Source organism: Balaenoptera ricei, chromosome X, assembly GCF_028023285.1.
Source record: "Balaenoptera ricei isolate mBalRic1 chromosome X, mBalRic1.hap2, whole genome shotgun sequence".
Lineage (NCBI taxonomy): Eukaryota > Metazoa > Chordata > Mammalia > Artiodactyla > Balaenopteridae > Balaenoptera > Balaenoptera ricei.
In genome coordinates this window covers 115,941,984-115,967,283 of record NC_082660.1, presented here as the reverse complement: position 1 = coordinate 115,967,283, position 25,300 = coordinate 115,941,984, and the positions used below count along the sequence as shown (strand labels likewise).

The window sequence follows — 25,300 nt, the reverse complement described above, 5'->3', positions numbered from 1 at the left end:
AAACAACAAAAAAAAGAGTGTGCACGTGTGTGTGTGTGTGTGTGTATGGGTATATGTGTGCATGTGTGTATATACATAAGTAGATAAAGCAAATAGGGCCAAACTTTGAGTCATTTAATCCAGCTATGTAGGTGTTCATTGTTCTGTTCTTCCAACTTGTCTGTATGTTTGAAAATTTTATAGTAAGTAGTTAGGGAAAATTATAAAGAAATAATAAAAGCAACGCTCTCCCTTCTAAGAGTCTATTAATGGATTTCCCATTCTACTCTCTACTACTAGTAGTCTTATTTAATATTACAAACTTAAGTGATTAAAACTGGATAAAAAATTACAGGAACAAAAATGTTTTAAAAAGTATAGATAGAAGACTGGAAGATAATACGACAAAATGTTAACAGTGATATCTCTAGCTAGTGGGACTACTGGATATTTTTATCTTTTATATATTTTCTCAACATTTTATAGTACATCTTTTACCTTTTATAATGTTAACAAAGTTGTTTTAGGCAATAACTTTTGATCATAAGCACTACAGACACTACCATAAACATACATTGCTGTGTTAATACAAAACTGGCAAAAATATATATTGAAAAATTAAACTCACTGTGAATTTGAACAAACCAAAATGGCTATCTCAAACAATATAACTTCTCTCACACATACAATCCCCAAACATTAAGCAGAAATAAAGACGACTGATAAGTTTTGGTCCTTTCACAGCTGATAAGGAGCTTCTTACCTTATTTTTTAGGTTACCAAGAATCTTACATAGTATAAGGTGACAATTCACAATTTTATGGCTTTATATAAAAGGTAATCTTTGCAAATTCTAGCAACTGTGTAAAGAATAATACCAAGAAAAGAGTACTCACCCTCCACAGACCCCTGGTACCTTCTTGTTGGTATATATCAATGAAGCTGCCAATCATGCTGCCTTGGAACAAGCTTCCTTGAGCCTGCATTCGAATCTAAAATCGGAAGAGGTGAACATTTTATTTTGACAGAGAACCAAAATGAGATGATTCACTCATTTAAAATGAAGAAAACAGTATTTGGGAATTAAAAATCAGCTTACTATTATGATGAAATTAATGACTTAAGCTACATATAGAAAGAATGTAATTTGTGTCAAAGTATATTTTATAAAGATGATTTTTATCAGCCTCACATTCCTCATACTAAGTCCATCATTTCTGGAGTTGGAAGAAAATTTGGGGAAAAGAAAGAATGAGTACTCTGTGGTGGTAGAAAATAATCCATTTAAACTATGATTAGTTTAGTAAAAAACTATAAACAACCTATATGTCCAAAAATAACAACAAAGGATTAGTTGCATAAACTATGATACATCCATTTAAGGGAATACTATGCCGCCATAAAATTTTATTGTAGAATAATATTTGTGGATATTGGAAAATGTCAACAATTAATTGCTAAATAGAAAAAGCAGGTTGCAAAGCAGTATGTATGGTATATCATTTTTATCAAAAACATGTAGACTTAAAAATAACCATATGTTCAACAAACAGACTGACTGAACATACACACCCAAATGTTGACAGTGGCTTACGTCTAAGTGATGAAGCTCCAAGTGGGCATTTTTCTCTTTTGTGTTTTTTTCCTGCCTTCCACTTTTTACTACATTGAACATGCATTGCTTATTGAAGTATAAAAAAAGCAGGAAAAAAGTTTAAAAATATAATTTAATGCTTACAAGACCTTAAATTGAGTTTTACTTGTAAAAAGCATGATACTGTATTCTGCAAAGTAGCCTTTGAGAGGCACAAGAAAGGAGGTACAGCATTAAAAGGCCATGTAAAAATTTGGTACAATTTCCCACCGACTGCACATATAGATCATAGCAGTCAGTCACTAAGTACTAGTGGCCCAAATGTAGGCCTGATTTTCATGAAGCACAACTCTAGGTTTTAATAAATGTTCTTGGTAAGTCATGTTACAGCAGCATGTTTTTATGTGGAAAGTCAACTGCTACTACTAAGAGTTTTGAAATAAAACCTAAACCAAATTAAAATGGAATAGAAACTATCACAAAGACAAATTGAAACCACAAATATCCTATGGTAAGTAGAAGACTTCTTTATGCAGGTGATTCCTGACCAGGGCTGGGATGAGGGTGAGGCAAGTGTGGCACTTTCCTTAGGCACAAAATGTGGTGGGGGGGTGATGTAAAAAACCTCAGTAATCCAGATAAATAATATCTTAATGTGATATTTTTAAAAATCAAAATTAATGCACAAAAACCCATGATGAACCAAGTATCAAAATTGTAATTAAAGACAGGATCCAACAGGGCGGGATTAGAGTGAGTGAGATGGATTGTACAAAATATTGCTATTTTGTTCATCATGAATTTTTCACATTCATTTTAATTTTTGAAAACTATTGCATAAAAATGTTATTTCTCTTGATTATTGAGTTTTTTGGCACACCCTTACATTTTGCACCCAAGGGGAGTATCTCCCTTGTCCTAGTCTTGGCCCTGTTCCTGAGCAGTCTTGAAGGATAAATTCATGAGGAAAGGGGGAAAAGGCATTGCAGGCAAAAAGAGAACTACATACACAAAGGCAAGGAAGCGGCACGTAGTTCAGAGAAAGATCTATTCAAGGATAAATGAAAGGATTAAACAGCCCAACTGTGATTATAACTCCTATATAGGATTGTGACTACCCCCGACCCTCCACGTCCCAGCACCACTCACCACTCAGCCCTACCTAAGGATATGAAAGGAAGAGGGAGATTGTAGCATTGGTCAATGGTTGTAATTGTACCAGACAGGTCAGAGCAACAAGAAATTGAAGTGAATCATGTATATGATTAAGTTTAGGATCCTGATGGATAACAAAGGAAGTTTTAGGGAATTAAATATTATTGTTCTTGAAAAGCACATTCTAACCAGTGTAATTATATTGCAAATATTTTAGAGTTTTAGGATATAGTCAATTATCTTCAAAATACTTGTTCTGTAAATCTAAAGTGATATAAAAATTCTGTAGCTAAAGTATTCTCAATTTAACCCAGAAATATCATTTCATATCGTTTCTTCATCAACCACCACTGGTTTCTTTCATGTGTGTTGTTTTTCAAGTCACTCTCTTGGTTCTCAAAACTCTGAATCAAAATAGATCTCCCCTCCACCAACCTAGCCACTTGTGGTTTCAAATAAATAAAACATATGTTCTCTTACTTTTTTTTCTCACATTCCCCCTAAAATGATTTTTAAAAACTTGGGATCCTCTTACATATTTTAATCATATATTTAGTGCTTTTAATTATCATAAGTTTAAATGAGTTAATAAGTAAAAAATGTCAACCATTTTATCTCAAAAATAAGATGCAGATTGCTATTATTAGATTAAGTTAGATTATTAGATTAAATAAGATATAGATTGATATTATTGATATTATTAAATAAATGTTTCATTCTGAATTTTGATAAAATCTGAAAGAAATTCAATTACGTTGTAAAAAACTCAGCACCACTAACCTATACTGTTCTGGTTCTGAATTCAGAATATCTCTAATAGGCCAAAATACATCATTTTAAAGCCAAATCTCATCCTTAATAGAAATATGGATAGGACAGGAAAAGATAGCAACATTATAGATTTACGGTATTTCGATTAGTTATTAAAGGAGGCTTCTCTAAAAACTGTATTTCAATTTATCCCTTTGTCTGATACTCCAGGTTACACCACAGGTCAATATACCATACTATGATTTGGAATGGGTGGGGGAATGTGCCTTTCTTTTGTAAAGTGGGGCAAGGGCTGTTCTAAACACAGCTCATTTTCAGATCAGTTTTTGAGAAGGGTACAAAGAAAGTAAGGGATCTGGAAATTGATTCCCTTAAAATTGCATAGCCCCCTTGGAAAGAACCTATAAAGGTTTGCATACTCTAGTTTGAAGACCAATGGATTAATGCACATCATAATAAACTGACTACTATTTATTAAGCATCAACTACCTACCAAGTACAATGATAAACAGTTTACATATATTATCTTTAATCCTTAACAACCCTATGCAATACATACTGAATTATCTTCATTTTACAAATGAGGAAACTGAGGCTTAAAGCAGTTAAGTGATTTGCCCAAGGTTTTACAGCTGGCAAGTGACAGAGTGGGGATCTGAGCCCAAATCTGACTCAAAGCTCACGCTCTTTTCGTGTCACACTGCATACATCCAACGCTGCCAGACTTCTCTTACCTTTAGCACATCGGTGGGATTGGCTATAGTGGAAGATATCACTCCTGACACTACCCCACATATCATATTAATTAAAAGAGTTTCATCTGTAAAAAATGAACAAAAAAAAGAAAGGTCTGCTTGTAAGAGGTACCAGTTTCCGAGAACAGAGTGCTGAGCTATCAGAGAAAGGGAACCATGTCAGAGAACTGACTACAGAAATGAACCACAAAGCTTATGAAAATAAAGAAACTCAAATATTTCTAGGTTCCAAATCAGTACTGAAACATATAAAATTAAAATAAATATTTCTAAAACACCCTGGAATATATCCTATTATTCTGTATAACTGCCAATATTCCATATAAATTCAGAATGTGCTATTTCTCCTTCAATCATTTCAAACATCTAAAGAAAAAAATTTTTAAGTCTTTTTCTGGAGAATCATCAACTCTAAAGACTTAGGAACCGAATGTTAAAGGATAAAATCTTATGTCTAATAGGAAAAAAAATACCTAAATATTAATTTTAATTGGCCATATTATCTACTAGCCTCTATTTATTGACAGAAGATTTCTGTAGTTAAATGTGAAAAACTAGTCATTTGGAACTAAATCCTCTCAGCTAGAAAAAAGAACAAAGAAACCACAGTGTATATTGTTCTAAAATTCAATCTTCACCATGCCTCCTCACCATAACGAGCCTACAAATTAAAAACTAGGTAAACCCAAGTGAAGAATCTGTGAAAGGAAATTATTTTAGGACTAGAATCCTTCAGGATCCTCAAAGAAGAGGCTCCAGAAAAAGTTGACTTAGACAATAAAGCAATTCAAAGGACATTACTAACCGAAAAGCTCTCCAGCTGTCCCCAACTATGCAACAGCCTCAGGCCTGTAGTAAAATAACCATTTTAGTATAGTATCCAGCTGAAAAAGCTACAGCAGCAAATAGAGAGACATATGGTAATGCTGAATGTGGGTTAAGGTGGCCATATTTTATATATATATAAAACTACTCTATCTGACCAAAGCTTATCAAAACCCACAGCTAGAGGATTCCTTATAGCTGAAGTCCTCTTGTAGATGAGGACAGCATTAATTTTCTGAACAAGTTTGCTCCATGTTCTCTCTGTGATGACCAGAAGGCTTTTTTTGTTTGTTTGATAGGAAAAGGGACAAACTTGAAGAGCAGGTCCCTCTAACCTATACATCACCTCTGCAAGGATTAATCACAAATCAGTACAAGCTTATTTTGTCCTTGCAATGACTGTTACCCATTCTCAGGCACCCTGTGATGAACACTTCTCATTAAGCATGATTTCAACAATCCCTTTGAGTGTTACCTCAAAAGAGAATGAGGAGTCTTATACTGACCTTCTAAACGTTCTACAAATAATCTCTTCAAGCTCTGGTAAATGCCAATTTTAATGGTGCCATATGATGCCTGTCTTAGTAAAGCAGGAGCAATTCTGCCAGAAAGAAGGAAAGAAAAAGAAAGTCAGTTATACTTAACATGCACTCACAGATTATACATATCTAGACAGCCTACTCACGTCCATCACCCACCTCATTCCATAAAAACAGCAAAATACGCATTTTTTTCAAGCACCCATGGAACATTCATCAAGAGAGCACATCTAGGTCATGAAACAAACCTCAAAAAATTTAAAATAATTGAAATCATATAGAATATGTTCTCTGACCATAATGGAATTAAGCTGGAAATCAATAAGGAAAATCCACAAACACTTGGAAATTAAATGATACTTCTAAACAATCCATGGGTGACATGGGTGTATTTTTTAAATACATAGAATTGAATGAAAAGGAAAATTCAGCCTATTAACATATGTGGGATGCAACCAAAGCAGTGCTGAGAGAGAAATTTATAGCACAAAATGCTTACATTAGAAAAGAGGGAAAGTCTCAAAATCAATAATCTAAGTTCCTACCCTCAAGAAACTAGAAAAAAGAAGAGCAAAATGAACTGAAAGCAAGCAGAAGGAAGTAAATAATAAAGAGCATAAATTAATATACTTGAAAACAGGAAAATAAAGAAAAATCAATGAAACAAAAAGTTATTTTGAAAAAAAACAATAAAACTAATAAACCTCTAGCAAGGGTCCCAGTAGTAAAAAGAGAAATGTCACCAACAGGAATGAAACGGGGAATAGCACTACAATTCTGCAGTCATTAAAAGAATAATAAAGGGATACTATAAACAACCTTATGCTCATAAATTCAACAACTTAGAAGAAATGGACTAATTCCTTGCAAACTACAAACTACCAAAACTCGATCAAGATGAAATAGATAATCTGAATAATCTCATAATCATTAAAATTTTTTAATTTATAATTTAAAAGTTCCCAAAAAGGAACTCTCCAGGCCCACCCAGATCATTTCACTGGGGAGTTCTACCAAATATTTAATAAATGAATGCCAATCTTACACAATCTCTTCCAGAAAACAGAAGAGGGAACACTTCCCAACTCATTTTATGAAGCTAATATTACCCTGCTAACAAAACCAAAAAACAGTACAGAAAAGGAAAACTAACTACAAGCCAATATCTCTCATGAACTTAGATGCAAAAATCCTTAACAAAATATCAGCATATCGAATCCAGTAATGTAGAAAAAGTATACACCATTACCCACTTCATAGATTTTTTTTAAAAAAATCAACCTTACTTCCTAGCAGATGCAGATATATCTTCAATCCTATCAAGGAGGTACCAGAGCCAAGATTTCACCCTATTTAAGTTCTGCTATTAAACTGGAGACATTCTCACTCATACCTCCCTTTGAGATTCTTCCAACTGCAGAACTGTACTTTAGCAGTTATAAATAGAAAGACAGCCGCAGCTCAAACAGTTAAGATTTTAAAATGATGACAAAACATGCATATTTCTGACTTTATTGCTTGCTATCTGAAAAAAATAATCTTGTGATCATCTGTGCCAATAAAAGAACAAGGTGAAACAGATGATCCATGATTCACTTGCTTAAGGATGTAATACTTGATTTTTTCCCCCAAGTAAATTATCTTTGAAATTAAGTCTAACATAAGTTAATAATAAAACTGATATCCATTCTCTGAGCAATAAACTGGTACCCTAGATGCAGGAGTGGACTAGTAAATTGGCAGCAGATAAACAACACACTGGACAACAGATCACCGACTTATGAATAACCAAAAGATGATCCGCCCAAAAAAATGATGGGTCTCCCGCTCTCTCATTCTGCATTTTCTACTTAAACTGCCAGAATAGTATTTCTTTAAAGAGGAAAAATTTTTTTACAAGTCAGTATTTGGCAACTCAGGAAGATTATCACAGAAATATATACTGCGAATTGGTGCTGCTATTCACAGTGGCTATGGATGACTCTCAGGAAAACAGGAAAAAGCCAATGCTGCAAAGAGATATCCATTTTAAAATGTATCACTTATAGCCAAATGAACACAAAATCCAAAGCTCAAGATTTACAAGCAAGTGAAATATAAACTGGCACATCAATATTGAATTATAAGTTGAAATGGTGAAAAGGGCACAAACTATCAGACAGCTGAAATACATGGCTTCTCCAAAAAGTATTTCTATTTGTGACGTAAGGAAAGAGTCCAGTCTCACCCTGAATACAGAGCCAATACACCTTCTTCCTTATAGATTCGGAACAAGGCATGAAACATTCCTCGGTATTTTATCTCTTTGAAGCGGACATCAATACTTTGGCCTTGAACCTGAAGTCGCGTTTTGGTCAGGTCCACAGGGAAAGTTCCTGTGAAGGAACACACTCATTTATAAGTTTTTCCAAAGAATCACAGTTAAATTTTGGATGAATTTAAGCCAATGGTAATTTTTAAAACATGAGACAAAGTTCTTTTTCTAACACCTAGGTCTCTACTTAAATATCACTATCAGAGGACAAGAGTTGTATCTGATAAAGTGAAATGTACTATATCTAGGCAGCAGGATTTGACCCACAGTATAACTGAAACTGTGATATAATAAAGTGCTTTAGGATAGTTCTAATACACTATAAATGCAAAATACTTAAATGTTTTAATTTCATCTGTTAACATGCAATCTGGCATTTATCTGTCTCTTCCTTCTGCCCCCTCCCACCTCAAGTCTCCCTACTTCTCCCTCATAAAATCTCCCCAAATCTTCACCAAGAAGATAGGAGAGCATGGGATTGCTGCTCCACATACTCTTAAATACTATTACAAAGTTTTGTGGGTTTTTTCTTTTATCTGTCTATGAGAAATAGTTTTCTAGTATTATGAAAGATAATGGCAAAGTCCTATTTGGCCTACTCATCTGGGTTCCTCAGGTAATTCAGGACTAACACCAGCACAGTGCTTAGTGGGAAAATTTCTTTAACCAAACTTCTTTCTCTTATTATATCAACACACAGAAGTGGTCATTATATTGGCAAAATATATTTCAAAGACTATTTCAAGGTCTAAAACTAACAAGATGTTTATGCAGCTCTGGTCACTGATGACCTTGATATCATAACACCAGACAATATGCCAAGAAAGTCAATAAAAACTAGTGAATTGGGGTCACTTATGAACAGTTTAGGAAAGAAAATTTGGAAGATGAAAAAACACAATCTAAAAGTATTTCAAAATTAAAATCAAATAGAGAAGAATCTGGTTTGATCTTGGTCAATTTTCTTCTAAAATGGGAAAGAGGTTTGAAAAAAGGAAGTCTGAATACTTACTAAGAAATTTATAAACAACTGAGCACAAAGAAAGGCCACTTGTATAAGAATGTAACAGAAACCCCTATCTTATCTAACTCCCTCTATATTTTCATGTATGTTTCTTAAGCCTAGCAAATTAACAAATCATTAAACTATCAAAACAGCTTCCCAAAATTGACTTTTCTTAACTTCACTTGCCATACCGTTTGTACTACTTTTTTTTTAAGGTGTATATCTTTTTTTTAACATCTTTATTGGAGTATAATTGCTTTACAATGGTGTGTTAGTTTCTGCTGTATAACAAAGTGAATCAGCTGTATGTATACATATATCCCCATATCTCCCCCTTCTTGCATCTCCCTCCCACCCTCCCTATCCCACCCCTCTAGGTGGTCACAAAGCACCGAGCTGATCTCCCTGTGCTATGTAGCTGCTTCCCACTAGCTATCTATTTGACATTTGGTAGTGTATATATGTCCATGCCACTCTCTCACTTCATCCCAGCTTACACTTCCCCCTCCCCATGTCAAGTCCATTCTCTACGTCTGCGTCTTTATTCCTGTCCTGCCCCTAGGTTCATCAGAACCATTTTTTTTTTTTAGATTCCATATATAAAGAAAATATTACTTGATAGCTTTGAGACAACAATTTTTAAAACAAATAGGGCGGGACTTCCCTGATGGTGCAGTGGTTGAGACTCTGCGCTCCCAATGCAGGGGGCCCAGGTTCGATCCCTGGTCAGGGAACTAGATCCTGCATGCCGCAACTAAAAGATCCCGCATGCCACAACTAAAGATCCCACATGCCGTACAAAGATCCAGCACGCAGCAGCGAAGGCCCTGCGTGCTCCAACGAAGGCCCGGTGCAGCCAAATAAATAAATAAATATATTTTTTTAAAGTACATTACTTTCTTATGATAAATTTTTTTTTTAAAATAGGGCAAGCTTCTTTTTGCTTCTTCTCTAGTTTTTACCAAAAATAACGCTACCATATCTATACCCTAAGTAGCAGGTTTCTCAGTTTTCACATTCTTACCAAACTCAGCAACAATAGAGGCAAGGCCGCCATATACAAAGGGTTTCCAGTTCAGACCAGACATCTCATGGCTTACAGTGGCACTTTTCTGGTGCTAAAAATAAACACAAATCAGAACAAGGCACAAGAGTGAGGAGCATCTGTTAGTGTATGATCACATAATTTATATCAACAAAATTTGCAAATAAAACAAATGTAGAGAAAAAACCCTACCAATTGGAATGACAAAAAATGAAGGCTCCTGTTTTATGTGATGGGTGATCATGAATGTGTTCTTTACTGCCATTCTGTAGAGGTAAGTGTGCGATTCACTCAAATATCAACCTGTGCCCTTCACGTTCTCTAGTTTCTTTAATGTTATTCCCATCCCCACCCAAAGAAGAGGTTTCATTCCATCCAGCACACCCAACTTAGACATTCAACTAGACAATTACAAGTGAAGGAGCCTGGACTTTAAATTATATAGGCTGAGGCATCTCATAAAAGCAGTTCATGGTATTCAGTTAGCTTGATTCAGGTGCAAGGCAGACTGACACCACTACCCTCTCATATTCTTAGTCCTCTCATCTCTCCACTAAATTTTAGGGTTTTATTTCATCTAGCTACTTTCCAGCTACACACAACCTCCCCCCACTAGGCCCAGGGTAAGTTAGGCACATTTTCACCTTCCTTCTGGTTCCCAGAGGAATGACGGCAATATGGATGATGTCTCTCCTCTCTCTGACATTTAACATACATCCATCTAGTGAATCTCCTTTTCCCTGGCCTTTTAAAGCACATATATACAAATATTGTTTTTCTTTGATGTTTGGGTTCTTTAACAATGTATACTACTCCCCATTCCCCTTACCTCCTTCCCCATCCCGCCCCCATTAGACCTGTCACCCTCAATCTTTTCAGCCTTTTTTTCCAGCCACCCCCAGCTATTTCTCTCTTGGATTTTATTTTTTCCACAGTTCTGCCTTCTAAATCAGTGGTTTTCAAATTTCAATGTGCACCAGAATCATCTAGAAGGCAGATTAAAACATTGACTGCTGGGCCTTACCCTCAGAGTTTTTGATTGGTGGTCTGGGTCTGGCGTGAGAATTTGCAAATTTGCAAATAATGCTGATGCTTCCACGCTTTAAGAACTACTACTGTAGGCATTGCCTACTAAATCCTGGTCCAGCTGGAAGCAATCTATTTTCTGAGGATGGATTCTCAGATTTCTTTTAAATATTCCTTTTTCAGATCTTCATGGTATGCATACTATTGAATTTCAAAAGCAACTTCAAGTGGTTTACAGTCAGGAATGAAGACTCTAAAGTCAGACTCGCCTAGGTTTAAATCCTGACACCACCACTTATTAGTTCTGTGACCGTGGACAAGTTATTTAACCACTGTGTGCCTGAGTTTTCTGAACTGTAAAATGGGAATAATAATAAATACTATATTATAGGGTTGTTGTGAAAATTAAATAATATACGTAAAACACTTAGAAAAGTACCCGGCACCTGCTTCAACTATTAGCTATTATCATTATTACATTTTTGAATAGTTAAGTACTCAAATATACATTTTAACAGATAATACTTACTGCCCACCTCCCCTACTGCCCAATCTGGGGTTAGCACCATTGAATCACAGTCTCTTTTTAGGGGAGACAAGGTTTTGTTTTGTTTCCACATAAGGAATTCTCTGTAACTAAGCACAGAAGAACAATTTTCCAGAGAGGATAGCTAACATGCAGACAAATGTTTTAGAGGCCACAAAAATAATTTTGGAAACTTCCTTTCAAACATAGCATGATCAGTCAGTCCATCTGACAGAGTCTGCAATAGACAACTCTTTTGGAGGAAAACTGTTGAAAATAATTCTAAAAAGCAAAGTAAGAATAAGAAATTCAATTATCAGCTGCAGCTTGAGATAAGTCTTGAGTACTAAATACTACCTTATCAACATTTTCAGCTATGCCCGTATTTTAAGATTACAATTGATAGTAAAACATGACACAAATGATGAGAGGGTAGGCATGGAAAAGCAAGGACCACGGCATATCCCTTCTATAAGATGGGGAAAGGGGGAATGCCCTTTCCATTCACCAATTTAGAGATTGCCCAAAACAGTCAAACATTTCAAATGGCTGCTATACTTGTCTCCAACACGTTCTCTTTGTAACTTCTTTCAACCCTTTTCATCACAGAAGAAGCCTGACTTGACAACGTGCTACCCAGCCTTTTAATAAAGAAGATGTGCTCAGGGTTCAGGGAGCAATAATAAAGCAATTAAAGGCAGGGGGCAAAGCCACAGCAGGGGACCAGAAAGACCAGTCACAATCTCAGGTCCGTTAGCCCAGTGGTTCTTTAATGAAATGTTCATGATTCTGGGTTGAACTAAAGAAAATAAGGGCACCTAGTGCCTTTCTTTTCAGCTAAATGTATTTAATGTAAAGGACTATTAGAAGATCATGTTCTTCCTACTCCTGGAGCATTTTTTAAAAATCACCTTTCTTGTATGAAATGTATTAGTAGTTGGTAGCTGATTTTTAGTGTTCTTATTTGGCAAAATAAGACTGGCTACCCTACTTTGTGCTCTCTCCCCACACTTTCATTTAAATTTTATTGGTCCATGAAATCTAAAACTCTGGGACCACTGCCACCTTCCCACCCCCATCTCATAGTAAAATACCTTTCCCTCCAATATCAGGAAAGAATCTTGTTATGAAGAAATCCTGTATCATCTTTGATTAGGTCTGATTTTAGACATTCCTTCATCATACTGAGCCAAAAGTCTGCCTTCCCCTGGTTTTCACTCATATTTTCGAGGCAATATGAACAATTTATTCTTTTTCCCTAGGGGAGTCCTTCAAATATTTAAAGACAGCTATCATGTTCTACATCTTATTTTTTTAAGCTAAATATCTACAATCATTTTTGTCATTCTCTATATTACACTTCAATTACTACAGCTGAAAATTGCAGTCACTTTTGTGGGGGCCATATCACACTACTGAATCATTCAAATGTCAGCTAAAACCTTTTACATAATGCTGTATATATGCATGCATGTTATGTCATACCTATTCCACAGCTGTATAATGCTCTTTTGAGCCTTCATTTATCCCTTCTATATCTTAAATCTCAGGCATACAAATAATGACTAGGATGAGGTTTATCTTCTGGTTGCCCCATGTTATTTTCTCTCTTAACTAGGTAAGATCCCTGAAGGCCGACACCATGTCTCACAGTACTTTTTATAACCCCTACAATAACTGGCACAGAACTGGGTACACGCCCATTATTGATAAATACTTGGTTGGTTCCAGTGTGATGTCCTTTATGCATGTATACAGCCTGTCTGTAAAAGGTTACAGGGAAAATTTGAAAGTTAACTTACTGGACCTGACCAATGCTACACACTGTACACGACACTTTGCTGATCCTCAGAGATTCTCTCCCTACTAATTCTCTCCCCTGGCTTTTGTTGCAGAGAATTACTTGTGTAAAATACTCCAAGCACTCTAAAAATGATTTTGACTTGTGGGGGCTATCCCCAGATATGGGTAAAAGAAAAGAGTCATATCTGAGTTGAAATAGAAATATAGTACCTTAAATATTTTTATCGTGTTAAGAAGCCAATGAAAAATGCCTTCAAAATGCAGACACGAAAAAAAAAATGCAGACACGTATTCTGAAGCCTGACTAAGGGAAATCTTATAGCCTAAAGAGTGAGAAGAATATCTAGAACACAAATTACATAACCCTGTTACACTACTCCAAAGATCTGGTCAGAAAAATGCAGGTGCCTTTCTTGCTTTCTCCTTTAAGGAAGAGTAGGCGTTAGAGATTCTCAGATTCAGGAGGTAATAATGGAGAGTCAAGCAAATGTTTATTGAAGGCATACTAAATGCCCAAATGTGCTATGGGTATAAACGTGATGTTTAAAACACACACACAGGGCTTCCCTGGTGGCGCAGTGGTTGAGAATCTGCCTGCCAATGCAGGGGACACAGGTTCGAGCCCTGGTCTGGGAAGATCCCACATGCCGCAGAGCAACTAGGCCCGTGAGCCACAACTACTGAGCCTGCGCGTCTGGAGCCTGTGCTCCGCAGCAAGAGAGGCCGCGATAGTGAGAGGCCCGCGCACCGCGATGAAGAGTGGCCCCCGCTTGCTGCAACTAGAGAAAGCCCTCGCACAGAAACAAAGACCCAACACAGCCAAAAATAAATAAATAATAAATAAATAAATTTTAAAAAAACACACACACACACACACACACACACACACACACACACACACACACATACATACGTTCTAACACCATGACAATATTTATGTTTCCTGGATAATTAAGGAGATGGGTGTGGGGATAAAAGTTGTATGAAATACAGTTCTTGCCTTTCAAGAGCTTATAAACTGGTGGAAGAAATCAGAGTAGTTCATTAAAGAAAAAAATAAGTGCTAAACTATGTAGCACAAACTATAAGAGCAGGAGAAGCATGGAAAAGGAGACAATCCGCGTGGGCTTGAATAACTTGAAAAGGCTTATGGAGATGAGAGAACTTAAAGTGGGCCTTGACAGAGGGCAGGTAGAATCTCAACAGGTACAGGTAAGGAGAGGGTGTGGGGAGGAGAACAGGATGGATAGATACAAACGTGGGGAAAAACACAGCATGTGGAGGCAAGCATCAGTACGGTTTGTTTTCAGAAGGAAGAGTGCAATCTAACTGGAACAGAGAATTATTTTATCTGACTGAAACAATATCAGACGAAAAGTATGATAAGGAACAGGTTAAGTTGAAAGTCCTGAAACCAAAGTGTGTGTGGCAGGGTGGGAGGGATACTGTAAATTTTTGAATAGGGAAGTGACTTGAGGAAATCTACCACATTTAGTTAGCCTACTAGGGCTGCAGCCAACCAGTGGATTACAAACAGGAGAGGCAGGGAAACTAGCTTAGGATGGTGTGAAGTAAAGCAGACAAGATGTTTATTGGCAGTGAGGTTAGAAATAAACTTCTAAAATAGAGACACAAAGGAACTTGATGATGTAGGGAATGAAGGCGAGGGAAGAGTTCATGATGACTTGAAGCATCCCCAGCCTGAAAAAACCAAGGAAACACTGACAGAACACTACAAATGTCCCCGCTGTTACCTTGTCTGGGAAACTAATTCATGTTAACAATGGCTGTCATCCCAATTAGTTAGCTGAACTGCATTTTAATAGATGCCTTCAATGCCTTGGACCTCAAGGAGTGGCAGGGGGTAGAAACTGAAGGGGAGCATCTTTCAACAGCATCCGTCACACTAATACAATGGAGGTGTTTGCTTACTCCGCTTACAATCACGGCCGCCGTTGCAAACTTCACCCTTAGAAAAATTAGGATTATTCCGGGAAAGATACCCATTCACCCTCTGGGTAGCAGGATCTTGCCAGTTCCTCAGCTGTCAGAGCGAGTTCGTGGAGAGAAGGGAGGCGCCTGAAGGAGGCGGCCTCCCTGGGGGGTCGAGGAAGCAGGGTTCAATCGCAGAAGAAGTAAAACCACCGATGCCAGAAGAGTGAAAGACAGGGAAGGGACTCAGCTGAGGGGAGAGAGAGACCAAAGGACCGTTAAGCCCCTCCCAGGCCGGGAACCAGGCCAGCCCGGCCCCGCGCGGCCTGGCGCGGCCCAGCCCCGCTCCCCAGCCTGGAAGCCCAGGAGCTCCCCCTCACCTGCTCGGGCTCATCGGACGACTGGGAAGCCGAGGCTCCCACAGTCGGAAGCGCCACTGCAACGCCAACCCGGAAGTATTGTTACCAACGGAAGTAACCAAGTCGTCGCCTCGGCAACGGTGGTACAGCCATTCCAGCTCCGTCCCCTCCGAGCCTAAAAGAGAAGGCGCGAAATAAGAGGCGGAAATGACAAGGGTCTTAATGGGGGAGTCGGGCAGGCTGCAGGCGCAAAGGCCCAGACGGGGCAACCTGACTCTAGGGAGGTGCAGGGAGAGGAGGCTAAGACGTGAGAAATTTGGCAGCTTCTGCAGCTAAGGTGGGTGCAGAGATGTCGCCCCGTCACCGCATCACCACCCACCTCGCGCGTACTAGGACTAGGAGAAGGAGGGGCGGGGTACGAGGGGCGGAGCCAGCAGAGTGAAGGGGCGGAGCGGGGCGCCTGTGAGCAGAGTACCAAAAAGGAGGGAAAGGGAGGGGGCGGGGCAAATGCTTAAAACAAAAGTGGAAAAATGAGGGAAAGGGAGTGAGCGGTATTTAGAGAGGTGCCTGAGCTGGGGGGAGGGAGTGGGGCGGGGGGGGGGGAGGAGTGGGGCAGGGTGGGGGCAGAAATAAAGATCAAATAAGCAAATAACCTCAGCACCAGGTCTGAGGTCGCCAGGTGCTCAAAGCACATGGTTGAGAAACAGCAAGTTAGGAGCAGAAAAGGGACCATAAAAAGTTCAAGATAAAGAAAATGAAGAGTAGAAATACTAACGGGGGAATCCGAGTTAATCCGCACCTCACAATCAGCCAGCAGATGATGAGAGGGCCTGGTGACCAGCTTCGGGCTCTAGCCCCACCCCAGGAGCCAGAAGGAATAACTTCAAAGCACCATAGGTGATTACGTTAACCAATGGGCTATGTTTTTAAGCCTCTCGCGTGAAGGTTCCGTAATCACGCAAGAATACAAAATACTATGGTTTAGACGTTGAGTATAAGTAAAAGTAAGTCAATGCAAGGCCTGTGGCCCTAAATAATTATTTGTTAAATGAATAAATGTTGGGAATACCTCTGTTCCAAAAGGATCTTTCTCAGTTTAGTTCACATCTTGGTTTTTTTCCCCCACTTAAAAATCTATTCAGGCAGCACACATAGTATTAGCTGACATTATGGAATGCTTACCAAGGGTGCTGCCAAGAGCTTCATGTGCGCACAACTACCCTATGAGGCAGGCGCTATTATTTCCCCCTTTTGATAAATGAGAAAACTGAGGTCTTAAGAAGTTAAGACCTCAAACTCAGTTCTGACTTCAGAGCCCAGGCTCTTAACCACTGCTATACTGCTTTCAACTTTAATAATACCCTTGTTACCTTCAGAAACTTCCTTACTAAATATAGATAATGCAAGAAACCCGTACATGCATTCCAAAATGCGAATACCCTTAAATTTACATCTCAGCAAAGTACTCCCTTTCAGCCGCACTAAGGGGGTTGTAGCTTAGAGTCTCTCTTATTTGGAAGGACTATACTCTCTCCAGTGACATGAATCGTATGTCCAGCTGTGGCTGTGGCCTGGGCCTGTCCCTCACATCCAGATTGCTCAACCTTGTAGAATTTTGGCTCTCTTTGTGACCAAATCACTATCTTAGCTTTTCTACGAGACTACACTGCACTTTTGTCTCCTCAGCCACTGCCACTACCAGCTAATCTCACCAACCACCTAGGTAAATTTTGTTAAAAAGGAGCACTGTTTTCAAACGACTTATTTTAAAAGATCTACAATAGATGAATTTAAAAATAGCATTATAAACACATAGCACACTTTTATTTAACACATTTGCAGTTTGCTTAGTTTGTTTCCAACATTATCACCTTCTATTTGTAGTCTCTACCACACAGACCCATATTTGATTATACTCTGTCTTGTGTTATGCTCAAATTCTGATCTCTCCAAGAGATAAGCTGTTCAAGAGAATAGAATCCTTGAATCTTCAAGTTGGAAGGAGATTTAGCGGTCCCTTCTACAATATTCATTATAGACAGTTGTCCGGTCCCTGCTAGAATGCTTCCAGTGTAAGTATAGATCACAAGTCAGCCCATTACACTATTTGACAACTCTGAAAACTCTCACTTATGTTGAACCAAAACGTGCTTTCATCCTTCTACTCTCCCAAGAGAAACATCTGGTCTTAAAAAATGAAAAGAGAATTTTATTTGGAGTCAGAAGACCTTTTTTTTACTAATTGAGGTGAAGTTCACATCACTAATACAATATTATGTCAATTATGTCACAATAAAACTGGGGGGAAAAAATTAAATTGAGAACGTTTTTATTTTCATTAAAAGACACAATTAAGAGAGTGAAAAGGCAAGCTCCAGGCTGGGAGAAGAGATTTTTAATCATGTATCCCACAACATCTCATATCCAATATAAAAAGCTCGTAAACGGGCTTCCCTGGTGGCGCAGTGGTTGAGAGTCTGCCTGCCAATGCAGGGGACGCGGGTTCGAGCCCTGGTCTGGGAAGATCCCACGTGACGCGGAGCAACTGGGCCCGTGAGCCACAGTTGCTGAACCTGCGCGTCTGGAGCCTGTGCTCCGCAACAAGAGAGGCCACGATAATGAGAGGCCCGCGCACGGCGATGAAGAGCGGCCCCCACTTGCCACAACTAGAGAAAGCCCTCGCACAGAAACGAAGACCCGACACAGCCATAAATAAATAAATAAATAAACTCAAAAGTTAAAAAAAAAAAAAGCTCGTAAACTCAGTGATCAAAAGACAGGCAACTCATTTTTTTAATGGGAAAAATACTTGAAAGACACTTCATAAAAGAGTCGATCCAAATGACCAATAAGCATATGAAAAAGTGCTGAACATTATTAGTCATCTAGAAAATTAAAATTAAAATCACACTGCACACCCACCAGCATGGCTGAAGTTAAAAGGACTGTCAAAACAAGAGGTTTGGTGGAAAGCATTTCAAATTCTCATACACTGCTGGTGGGAGGACCTATTAGTTCTCTATTGCTGTGTTAAAAAAAAATTGCCACAAATTTAGTGGCTTAAAACATCACACATTTACTGTCTCTTAGTTTCTGCAGGTCAGAAGTTCCAGGCGTGACTTGACTGGGTCCTCGGGCTCTGAGTCTCACAAGATTGCAATCAATGTGTCAGCCAGACTGTGTTTTTATTTCGAGACTTGACTGGGGAAGAATTCACTTCCAAGCTCACTCAGGTTGTTGCAGAATTCACTTCTATGCAGCTGTACCACAAGGGCTTCAGTTTCTTGCTGACTGTTGGCCAGTGGCCACTCTCAGCCCCTGAAGCAGTCCCCAGTTTCCCACGATGCGGCCCTCTCCATAGGCAGTTCACAGTACGGCCACTTGCTCCTTCCAGGCCAGCAGGAGACAAGATCCTAAGATGTGGTTTTATCCACGCAGAATATAGTGGGACTATTATTTTCTGTGATAAAGGACTATACCTATTTTTTGAAAGTACAATAGCTTCATTTTTCTGATTATAAAAAAGTACATAGTCATTATAAAACATTTGAACTATATACAAAAGTGGAAAGAAGGTATAAATTACCTGAAAGCCAAACATCCAAAGACTACTCCTCTTAACAGTGTGGAGCACCTCCTCCTAGTCCTTTTTCTATGCCTACACACGTGCTTATACTGTCATTCTTGTGATTTGCATGTTCCTGTCACAAGTTCCTGCAGGGTGGCCTCGTGCTAAAGTCAGTGTTTCCAGCTACCTCTAATTTATGGTCCCTCTATATTTGCCCGATTTTAAAAGTCCCCAGTTTTAAAAGTTGTGCCTCTTTATGGAGGAAAAAGGAAAATACAAAAACATATATTACAAAAGAAGTAAAAATAAGATGTAAACGTCATCCCCACTACCCAGATACCGGCGTTAACATTTCTATGTGTTTCTTTCTAGTCTTTCCGTCTTTTCTATTACTGTATACATGCCACATAAACCTTGCCTTACCTCCAGCCTCCTTGTAGACCTTGCTCTCTCACTCACCGCCCCATTGCTGATCCTGGAGAGCCAACTTCTCCCTTTCTTATTAGCTTCATGTTCTTTCCAGGCTACCAAAGCAAGAAAATCCTCTTCTAACCCTGTGACACCCTCTAGATATTGCCCGATCACCTTCCATTCATAGCCGTTTTAAAAAATTTAACATTTTACTTAACCCAATATAACCAAAATAATATCATTTCAGAACGTAATCAATATAAAAAGTATTAATGAGATGTTTTATAGTTTCTTTTTATACTAAGTTCTTGTATATTTTACACTCACAACTCATCTCAGACTAGATACATTTCAAATACTCAATAGTCATGTGTGGCAATCTGACCACCGCACTGGACAGCAGAGATCTAACTTTATGCTCCACCTGATAGATTATCATGTACCTCCTCCAGCATCCACCCACTCCAAAGAATCATCTAGCTCACTTGGCTGCATCAACATCACCTGATGTTGTTAGAAATGCAGAATTTCAGGCCCCACAAAAGACCTGTTTAAATTAGAACCTGCATTCTAACACTATCCCCAGGTGATTCATTTGCATACAAAACTTAAGAAGTCTGTTCTACCTCCTGTTAAACACTTCCAGTAGCGTGAAACTCACTATCTCATCCACAAGGAAGCCCTTTCCATCTTTAAATGGTTCCAGTTATTAGAAATACATTTGTCCTTCCTTTATTGAGGATTCCCTACAAGCCCAGCATTATGCTAAGCACTTCACATGAATTACCTCATTTAAGCCCAGCACTCTATGCGATAGTCTAATTTTGTCTCCTTTTGTCATTGCTGCTGCTGTTGTTGTTGTTTATGGTAAAATATATATAACATAAGTTAACCTTTTAACCATTTTTAAGTGTACAATTCAGTGGCATTAAGTACATTCACAATGTTGTGCAACCACCACCACTATCCATTTCCAGAACTTTCCATTATCCCAAACAGAAGCTCATTAAACAATCACTTCCCCTTCTCCTCTCCCTGCAGCCCCTAATTACCACTATTCTTTCTGTCTCTCTGAATTCGACTATTCTAGATACGTCATATAAGTGAAACCATACAATATTTGTCCTTTTGTGTCTGGTTTATTTCATTTAGCATAATGGTTTCAATGTTAATCCATGTTGTACCCTATATCAGAAATTCCTTCCTTCGTACAATAATTATTCCATTGTATGTATGTACCACATATTGTTTATCCATTCATCTGTTGATGGACATTTGGGTTGTTTCCACCTTTTGGTTACTGTGAATAACGTTGCTTTGAACATTGGTGTACAACAATCTGTTTGACTCCTTGCTTTGAATTCTATTTGGTATACACTTAGGAGTGGAATTGCTGGGCCATATGGTGATTCTATAATTAACTTTTTAAGGAACCGCCAAACTGTTTTCCACAGCAGCTGCATCATTTTGGCATAGCCTTTTTAAAAATAAGAACAGTTATTGTGGCTAAATTTCTGATCAGAACATTTTAAAAACATGCTCTTTTAAGAAAACTGGAGTATAGAGACAAAGAAGATTTTTATAAAAACCTCTAATCCCATTATCCCATAAAACTCTTCACATACTGATAACATTCTTCCAGGATTTCTTTTTATGACAATTATTTCTTAAAATAAAGATTTTGTTTGTTACCATGGAATTCTAAACATGCTTTTGAAGGTATAATATCTTAGAGATATACTTGTCTTAAATATATACCATTTTTCAAATAATATGCAGCCATCAGAAATTATGTTTATGAGAACTATGTAATAATAATAATAAACTCTACCTTCTATTGACTACCATATTCCACAAACCTTTCACATGCTGACTCTATTCCTTACAACAACCCTGTTTAGACTTTACCACTGATGGGCCAGATTTCACCAGCTGTGTGGTCTTGGATAAGTACCCACCCTCCCTGTTCCTAAGTTTCCTCCCCTGTGAAAACAACACTACTGCTAGCACCCACCTCCTGAGTTACTGAGCATTCAAATGTGATGATCCACAAAAGGCATTTGGAACAGAGCCTGGCGCACCACAAGCATTCCAGACATGTCTTTTCACCAAGTAAATTCCAGGTCCCCTGAAAATTTAAACATGAAAAAGAAAATCAAACCATGACAGTACTAGAAGAAAGCGCAAGTGAACATTTTTATAATCCTGGGCTGAGGAAGACCTTCTAAGCATGTTATCAGAGGCAGAGACAATAAAAGCAAAGGATTATTAGAACATACCTCACAATAAAAATCATTTCTGAATGGCAGAAAACACCAAAAAGTTAGAAGATGAGCAATAATTTGGGGGAAAATTATAACAAATTTGACAGACTAAAAGCTCTTTAATATACAATGAGCTTCATAACTTAAAAAAATACAAACACTTCAAGATATTTTCCTAGAAAAATAGGTAAAAGATATAAAAAACAAAGCAAGACAGTCTGATGTGGCCAATTTATCTGTGGGGACATTTTGATGAGCCCTATTGACACAGCTGCTCCAACGCAGCCACTGTTTCCCACTGTGTCCCATCCCAAGGCACAGTGCACTCTCCCAGCCTGCCCTCTCTCCTCACCTCCAGTCCAGAGGACTTTCACTTTCCACCTTAGTCCTTTCTGCATTGCTTACATTTTCTTTTACAAAACTGTTACTCGTAATCAGAAAAAAATGAAAAGAAAAAAAAGCCAAATCATCTTTATAAAAGAGATTTTATGGTATTAAATATATTTGCATACTCAAATCCTGAAAGTTAAGAATTTCATTGAGCAATTTTCCTCTATAGTCTGGAGCTGAGGATTAGGAATCTTGTGTTCCAAATGCCTTCCTTCCCTATATCTATATCTATGATATATATATATATATATATATATATATATATATATACATCTAGATAGATAGATGTCTATATCTATATCAGATTCATTCATTCATTCACTGATAGGTACCTACAGGCACCTACTGTGTGCCAGGCACTGTGCTGGACATGGGGATCTAGCAGTGAACTAGAAACATTCCCTGCCTCCATGGAGCAGACAGTCTGGTTGGGGGAGGAGCAGGCAAAAAGGAAGTAAATATTCAGGTTAATAACATTGTCGAGTGTGAAGAATAATGAAGCAGGGAAAGAACACAGAGAATGGCAGGGGCTGCTGTTTTACATTAAATGGTCAGGAAGGCCTCTCTAATGAGGTCATATTTGAGGAGAGGTGTGAAGGAGGTGAGGGAGTGAGCTATAAGGATCTCTGAGAACGTTCCAGGCAAAGAGAACGGCAACAGCAAAGGTCCCTAAGCAGGAGTGACCCTGGTGTGTTTGAGGAACATCAAGTTCACCAGGGTGGCTGGAGCAGAGGGATGAAGGGGGACAGCAGTTGGAGATGAGGTCAGAAAGGTAACAGGGGTCGGGGAGACCAGGTAGGACTGTAACATCCTGGTAAAGACTTTGGATTTTATTCGAAGAGTCTGGGAGAGTTGACGTTATCAGGAAAAAGCAAGACTACAAAAAAGCAGAGGTGTCTATTCTTTACATTTTTAAATGAAAAAGAGAGTAATTTCCATTAAAACAAATGGCTCCTGGTTATTTGTGATTACAGACTAAATGGTGCCCAATCCCTAACCATCTTTCACTGCCCCATGACTGAGACCTGTGCCTCAAATTGGCAGGAGTTACCAATAGGGAAATCTCATGTTTGGGTGTTATGAGGAAAGAGTTCACACAGCAGGCTTGGTGACTTACTCCTTGCATGTCTCCAAGAGAACCATGATTGACCCTTAGCCAATCACTAAGCCTTCACTGCTACAAGAAATCGAAAGGGAAATTAGAAAATATTTTGAACTAAATGAAAAATGAAAACAACAAAACCTGTGGGATGCAGCTCAAGCAGTATTTATAGCACAATATCCCTATATAGGAAAAGAAGAAAGGCCTCAAATCAATGACCCTAACTTTGATCTTAGGAAACTAGAAAAATAAGAACAAATTAAATTCAGAGTAAGCAGAAGAAGGGACATAATAAAGTTAAGGGCAGAGATCAGGGAAATAGAAAATAGAGAAAAATCAATGAACCAAAATCTGGTTCTTTGAGAAGATCAATAAAACGTATACACCTGTATCCAGACTGATAAGGAAAAGAGAGAGAAGACATAAATTACCAATATCAGAAATGAGAGACATGTCCTCCAGACAGTAAAACAATAATAAGGAAATATTATGAAAAACAAGAAATAAAGAAAATTTAGATAAATTGAACTTCATCAGAATTTTTAAAAATTTGTGCCTTAAAGGACACTACCAAAAAAGTGAAAAAATAACTCACAGAAAGGGAGAAAATATTTGCAAGTCATATATCTGATAACAGGTTAGTATCTAGACAAAGAACTCTCACAGATCAATAAAATTTAAATAATCCAATTAAAAAGTGTATATCACCAGGGCAGGAGAAGGACATTATATTGATATGATTATTAAAAGGGGGATAAATTTTACAAGAGGACATATAATACTAAACATTTACACACCTAATAACAGAGCTTCAAAAGACATGAAGCAAAACCGGAATTGAAATAAAAAATAAACAAAAACAGACAGAGATTTCAACACACCTGTCAATAATTGATAGTGAAAGTAGACAGAAAATCAGTAAGGCTATAGAAGAGTTAACACTATATCAAGTTGACCTAACTGGCTTTTATAAAACATTCCAATCAACAACAGATACATTCTTTTCATGGCCAGGGAACATTCACCAGAATAGACCATTTTCTGGGCCATAAAACAATTCACAACACATTTAAAAGTATTAAAATTAATACACATTACTATATATAAAATAGATAACTAATAAGAACCTACTGTATAGCTCAGGGATCTCTACTCAATACCCTGTAATGACCTATATGGGGATAGAATCTAAAAAAGAGTGGATATGTGTATATGTATAACTGATTCACTTTGCTGTACAGCGGAAACTAACACAACATTGTAAATCAACTATACTCCAATAAGGGACTTCCCTGGCAATCCAGTGGTTAAGACTTCGCCTTCTAATGCAGGGTTGCTTGTTGGATCCCTGGTTGGGGATCTAAGATCCCACATGCCTTGTGGCCAAAAAACCAAAACATGCGTACTCACATCGGCAGCACATATACTAAAATTGGAACGATACAGAGAAGATTAGCATGGCCCCTGCGCAAGGATGACACGCAAATTCGTGAAGCGTTCCATATTTTTTATTTAAATACAGTTGCCATTACCTCTGCTAAATTAAAAATTGATGTAATTTCAAGTGATTTTCACATTTTGAAAAATGAGAATAAAATGTTTCTGATAATTCCTAAAATACTAATACTTTTTGGACAAATGAAAAAAAAAAACCAAACCAAAACATACAACAGAAGCAATATTGTAAATTCAATAAAGACTTTAAAAATAGTCCACATCAAAAAAATCTTAAAGAGAAAAAACTATACTCCAATAAAAATTAATTTTAAAAAACAAAATAAAGACATAAAAAGCCTAACAAAAATTTTTAAATTATTAAAATTATACAAAGTATGTTCTCTGAACACAATGAAATTAAATTAGATTTTATTAGATGAAAGATTAAAGTAGATCAGTAAAAGAAAGATTTCTGGAAAACCCCCAAGTATTTGAAATC

At 37.8% G+C, this 25,300-nt stretch overlaps 1 protein-coding gene and 1 non-coding gene across 6 annotated transcripts in view; one reads left to right on the top strand and one right to left on the bottom strand.

Moving 5' to 3' along the window:
• SLC25A14 (solute carrier family 25 member 14) overlaps nucleotides 1–15,733 on the bottom strand; it is a 35,009-nt gene extending 19,276 nt beyond the window's left edge. Inside the window, exons 1-7 of one of the 5 annotated variants that reach the window (XM_059910211.1) lie at nucleotides 15,651–15,720; nucleotides 15,271–15,520; nucleotides 9,963–10,056; nucleotides 7,846–7,993; nucleotides 5,586–5,680; nucleotides 5,060–5,103; nucleotides 876–971 (exon numbers count right to left, since the gene is read on the bottom strand). In XM_059910211.1, coding sequence (XP_059766194.1) covers nucleotides 876–971; nucleotides 5,060–5,103; nucleotides 5,586–5,680; nucleotides 7,846–7,993; nucleotides 9,963–10,056; nucleotides 15,271–15,345 — 552 coding nt within the window. In that variant the 5' untranslated portion in view covers nucleotides 15,346–15,520; nucleotides 15,651–15,720. Of the gene's footprint in view, nucleotides 1–875; nucleotides 972–4,233; nucleotides 4,320–5,059; nucleotides 5,104–5,585; nucleotides 5,681–7,845; nucleotides 7,994–9,962; nucleotides 10,057–15,092; nucleotides 15,154–15,270; nucleotides 15,521–15,650 lie in introns of those variants that run through there. The other 4 variants (XM_059910208.1, XM_059910210.1, XM_059910207.1 and 1 more) reach the window with 4 other exon arrangements.
• A 9,033-nt stretch (nucleotides 15,734–24,766) lies between these two features.
• Nucleotides 24,767–24,873, top strand: LOC132358076 (U6 spliceosomal RNA). Its single transcript, XR_009500429.1, has one exon. It is a non-coding gene; the product is annotated as a U6 spliceosomal RNA (small nuclear RNA).
• The last annotated feature ends 427 nt before the right edge of the window (nucleotides 24,874–25,300 follow it).